Consider the following 5639-nt stretch of genomic DNA (forward strand, 5'->3'; position numbering starts at 1 on the left):
AAGTGCCCTGTGTGTGCAGGTTACCAAAATGAACCGTTTTATCCGGCAGTAGCTAATTTTCTAGCACAATAGCACACACAGTATTCATGGCCCTGAGCGTGTATACCGTGGGCGTATATCGTGCACCCCAAAATTTTATTTTTTTTAACATGGTGCTGCTTTCTGTCACCACCATACTAAATAGGAGGAACCACAGAAAAGCAGATTTTTGTTTTTAAGTTGAGCCCTTAAATACACTGGAAAACTTTACATCTGCTCCGGGCGCACAGGGATTTTTTTGCATCACTGGGTACATTGCATTTACATCTGATGAGTGCTATTAGCTACGCATGAGTTTGGACGCGTGTTTTGGACACACTGATCCTATTGCATTGGGGGTTAGTGACACACGTCCAAAACGCGCATCCAAGCTCTCATTAACCTATGCGCTAGACTCAGCGCACAATATTGCATCGGCCTGTTTATGTGTAAACAGTAACCTAAGCTTAGCCCACATCCCTACCTTAGCCCAACCTCATTCCTGTGAGGGAGGGAAGGTCACAGTTTTCTGAAATTCCTGGTTTGCAGAGAAGAGCCCGAAAAGAAATCATCTCATTCAACCTGACTCTACTCAGCCCTCCAGCAAAGAGTGTTAAAGAGAGCTGGCACAATTTTCTTTTCATAACCACAAACCCTTTTCAACTTTAAACAATAGCCATGTGATCGCTTCAGCTGATGCCACTCAAATCTGGAAACATATGAGCTGCACCAAGCGGCTGAAAGTGAACAAGTAACACTTGTATGGAGCCCTTTCCCTACAAAATATAAACCAATTCAAAAAAATGTGAGTATCAGTAAGTGCCAGGGTAGAAATGGAAATATGTCAGCAGCGGCAGCAGTAGCAGCAGCACAGGGAGAGATGCCACACAGAGTGGTTACCTTTCCCGTTTAGCAGGGGACAGGCAGGCACAGCCCTTCTGAACTGCTGCCGCCTCAGGGCTCAGGCACAGTGTACAAGCAGAAAGGGATTTGGATTTACATTTCGAGCACCGGCCTAGAGGGTAAAATAGTGTGGGCACTTTTAATAATGTCATGTCCGTGCAGTATTTCTTCCCCCACACCTCGGAACACCTCCTCACGGTTCTGCTGGCAGTCTGGATGCTGTAGGAGCCTGACTGCCAGACACCGGAGAACTGCGGACACAGCACTTTACACCTATTAAACTGATTGCGCTGAAAATGCCCAACAAATACGTTAAATAAATGAGGACAAATCATGCATATGCCTGGTTTTGGAGTGTTTTTCAACTTTGACTCTAATGAAAATTACCTGAGCCTTATCAGATCAAGGTTATTTTCAGGTTGGTGAATACCAGGCCCGTGCTCCCCCCCCCCGAAATCTAAGTCGTGACTTGGAAAGAAAGCAGAAGTAGGCAGGAGAGCGGCCGTGGGAAAGCTCCTGCCCAGTGCTGTCGCTTTGACGTCTCTCCGCGCCCTTGGAGGGGGGGGGGGGCATTCCCTCCCCCCTCTCCTATTGGTGCGTTTGTATGCCCGCCCTCTCGCCTCTTGGCTTGTTATTGGCTGGCTGAGGGTGCCTCAGCAGCTAGTCAAGGCGTTGCTGCAGTAACGGGAGTTTACAGGCGGAAGTTTCTTGGCCGCACGTGGCTCGGCTTCAGCGCTGCTCCCTCATGCACTGCAGGCTGCACCGGCGGAAGTGCGCGGGCCCGCTGCTGCTGCTGGCGGTGGCGCTGCTGGGCGGCGGCGGCCTCCTCCTGCTGCTGCTGCTCTCCGGGTCCTCCTCCTCCTCGGCTGCCGACGGCTCTCGGATCCGGGACCTCCGCGGCAGCCCCCGGGACATGCGCCTGGCCGCCTACGCCAACAACGCGCGGCAGCCGCTGCTGAACGCCGAGCTCTTCCCCGGGCCCCCGCGCCTGGTGCTGGCCGTGCAGGCGCGCGGGGGAGCGGGCGCCGCCGCCCGCCTGCGGCCGCTGCTCGAGTCCCTGCGCCGGGCGGAGGAGCCCGGGCGGCTGCTGCTGATCGTCAGCATGGGGCGGCCGAGCGTCGAGGCGGCCGCGCTGCTGCGCTCCGTGCGCTTCTGCCCCGTGCTGCAGCTCTTCTTCCCCTACAGCCTCAGCTTCTACCCGGCCGAGTTCCCGGGGCCCGAGCCCGGCTGCGGGGCCGCCCGGCGCTGCCGGGACGCCGCGGCGGCGCAGGAGAAGCACCACTGGTGGTGGAAGCTGCGCTTCGTCTGGGAGAAGGTGCGGGCGCTGGGCGGCTACGACGGGCCCGTCCTCTTCCTGCCCGACGACGCCTACCTGCTGCCGGACTTCGCGCGGGTGCTGCGGCTGCTGGAGGCGCTGCGGGAGCCGGGCGGCGCGGAGCTGCTCAGCCTGGGCCCGGGCCCGCCGGGCCCTCTCCCCGCCGACCTCTCGGGCGCGCGGGCGGAGCGCGGCGCCTGGGACCCGGCTCGGCACCGGGGCGCCGTGGCCCTGCACCGGGAGCTCTACTACGCGCTGATGGGCTGCCTGCAGGCCTTCTGCTCGCACGGGGACCGGCGCTGGGAGCGCAGCCTGCGCCACGTGGCCGCCGCCGCCTGCCTGCCCCGGCCGCTGACCGTGCTCAGCCCGCTCCTGCCCCGCCTGCTGCTGCCGCCGTGCGAGGGCTGCGAGCCCCAGGGGGCGCTGCGGGCGCGGCTCTTCCCCGCGTCCCTGAGCCTGCAGAGCCGCCCGCCCAGCCCCGAGGAGGAGGAGGGCGGCTGGGACGATGCCCGCGATCAGGCGCTCTGCAAGGCTTACGCCAAGCTCTGAGGCGGCGGCCGTCGCGACAGGGGCATCCATCGTGACGAGGGCTGTCGTGCATTCCAGCGCCCGTCAAGCGACAGCTGCTTGGGATAAGCAGCTGGGATTTTTTGCTTTTGGATTCTTATCTGGTAAACTGTTTGGACGCTTTCCACTTAATAATCGGTGCCCCCTCAGAAACCGGAGCCATAAGAGGTCTGTGCTGAAATGGATGTAATGTCAAGGGCTTACCGTGCCAGCCCCATTATCCACCACGCAACAGAAAACAAAATCGCTCTTTTGTCTCCAAGAGTTTGGATAAGTGGACTTGTGCTCTAATAATCTTTTATATATATATGTATGTGTGTGTGTGTGTTTTTAAGGTCTATGCAAGGCTATGTTTTCAGGGGTCAGCCATTCAGGTGTGCACTTCTGAATGCAGGGCTTTCCAGGCAGTGCTCCCTGGGCAGGGGGCCATGGCATTGTAAAGATGAAGTGGGCTGCTTCCTCCCTTTACATTCAGCTTTTCACCGGGGGCAGCAGTAAACCAGCGGTCTGCTTCCTTTACTGATGTCATCTGCTGCCCTGAGACGGGCAAGAGCAGTGCAGACCCGAGGGGGGAGGAGGGGTTGTCACTGGCTTATTTTTCTATTCGAAACCAAAGCTCTGTGCGCTGTTGGCAGGTTGCCAAAAGATTAATAAAAATGTTGCTCTGTGAGGTTGATGACCTGAGGTCCAGGGAGGCAGTGCCTTGTCCAAGGTTACAGGGTCACTGTCCTGATTGATCATCATGTTCCAGGCACCCTGCCCACGCCTCTAAACCAATGTGAAAATCTCCAAACATGCAGACTTGTAATTTGGTCGCAGGGCTGTGCTTGCGTTATCTTCTGTAAAATGATTAATGCAGTAAGAGGGACGGGTTGCGCCACTTCCAGGAAAGCTGGAGGAGTGCGATTCAGGCAGTACTCTGAAAGGTGTGCTCGCTGCTTCCCTCCCCCTTGTTTTACCAAAATGTCACTTTACCGTGTTAAAATATCAGTACGTCCTCCACGTTGCAGAAAGGGAACAGCCATTCTGTTTATGTATGTCCAGGAATCGGAGAGCACTTAGCAGCAGCTGAAGAAGAGGATTGGAGGGAGGCCATTGAACCGTAGAAATGTGTGCGGTAGGGACTGCATATACTGGGCACACGGTAACAGAGGCACTGCCGGTCGAGGCGTAATGGAGACCTCTCTTCTAACCTCTTGACTCCTTTCATGAGTTAGGAGCTGCACAGCTTGTGCTGCTGACATGGGTTAGAATAGGGCATCACAACATGTTATACACCTTTTTTTAAAGCCCTTGAGGGTTTCTTCTGTCTGACATTTCATTTTCTAATCTGGAATGTATAGTGTTGGACGACTTCAATCCTCAGAAACCACAGCCGGGCCTGGTTTTCAGAATGGCGTTTTGCATATGTGGACTCCTGTAGGTGAGAGCCTAGTTATCTTGCATCTGCGCACCAGACCTGTTTGTGGTGGTTTTCTACTGTGCTGCCAGCGGAAGGTTTAGGGGCTCCGGAGTCCTTGGGTTTCCATTGCAGACTGCACTGATGTGTCCAGCGCTGGTATCAACGTGCTAAGACCCACCTTGATGCACTGGACCCCCATGGGGAAGCTCTGTCTAATCCACAGCAGCTGCTGGCAATGGCCTGTGAATAGTATGACGCTGCTCCTCCTCTGACACTGGAAGTTTTATGTGCTGTTGTTAAAACCATTTACAGATGTATATTTTTTTATATGATTATATGAACCAGGGAACAGGGGTAAAACAAATGCGTATTTACTACAACGATTTTGTGTCACTTTCTTGTACTGTGGAGGACTTTGGCTGAAGGTTGGGGGACTGGGATACAGGGGTGAGTACTGGTATTAGAGGGAGAAGAAACTGCAGCTTCTGCCCATCCTCTGTAACATATTTGTCCTCTTTTCCTAGCGAGGCTGTGCTTCTGCTTTTTTTGCTGTTTTCTGTCTGGCTTTCATCAGGAAGTTATCGTTCACAATATGAGTCTGCCTTGCTCTTCACTGATACGGGAAGGAAGGTGGTGCAGGGAGGCAGAAACCCAGGATGCTCCTGTTGAATGAAGGAATCCTGTAAAACTGTACCAGTTTTAGTAGGAGACTTAAGGTTCCTGCTTTGGCACTGATTATAATGTCCAGTGGGGTCAGATGGCGGGCATCATTCCCCATATGGCACCTGTTCTTAATTTAGGTCCTCCTGTGCTGCAGATGTTTTTTTTTCCTTCGAAGAGTCTAGGATGCTGGAAGGGAGAAGGACCTCTCATCCCCCTTTAGCAAAGAGGTGAAGAGGTCAGCCCATCTGCTCATGGGGTGGGTAACATAATGGAGTTGGTAGAAGATGGGGGATAGATAACAGTCCTGCAGCAGTGTATGGGTCACAGAGAGGTAGCATGGAAGGACACTAACAAAACAGGGGGGGTGCTCTGGCATCCTGAGAGGGAGGTTGCAGTAAAGGTAGAAGTAGCCCAGGTGCCTTTTAAGTAAAGAGTGATTGGTGTTAAAAGATTCTAAACCACCCTAGTCAACTGCTAGGAAGGCTGTATCTTCACTACTGTTTCATTTTATTATCATTTTATTATTATTTTATCATTTTATTATTATTATATTTATTTCATTCACTACCGTTTCATTTTATTATCATATCTTTCCATGCACTACTGTGTCTTATTTATTCCCTTGATCACTTATTTTACCGTCTCTTATTTATGTACCATCACATGTATCCACATAGGCTTATTTATTTACTCTACTATACTATTTCATTAATTGGAAGAAATGTATATATTGCATTGTTCAATTTTTCCCCCTATTCCAGCTCCAAGTTA

At 53.0% G+C, this 5639-nt stretch overlaps 1 protein-coding gene across 1 annotated transcript; it reads left to right on the forward strand.

Annotated features, from left to right (window-relative positions):
* The first annotated feature begins 1629 nt into the window (after window positions 1–1629).
* Window positions 1630–5362, forward strand: LOC115086691 (alpha-1,6-mannosyl-glycoprotein 2-beta-N-acetylglucosaminyltransferase-like). Its single transcript, XM_029592900.1, has one exon. The coding sequence runs from the start codon at window positions 1667–1669 to the stop codon at window positions 2783–2785; it is 1119 nt and encodes a 372-aa protein (XP_029448760.1). The 5' UTR covers window positions 1630–1666; the 3' UTR covers window positions 2786–5362.
* Window positions 5363–5639: the final 277 nt, after the last annotated feature.

The sequence above is a fragment of the Rhinatrema bivittatum genome, chromosome 3 (genome assembly GCF_901001135.1).
Source record: "Rhinatrema bivittatum chromosome 3, aRhiBiv1.1, whole genome shotgun sequence".
Lineage (NCBI taxonomy): Eukaryota > Metazoa > Chordata > Amphibia > Gymnophiona > Rhinatrematidae > Rhinatrema > Rhinatrema bivittatum.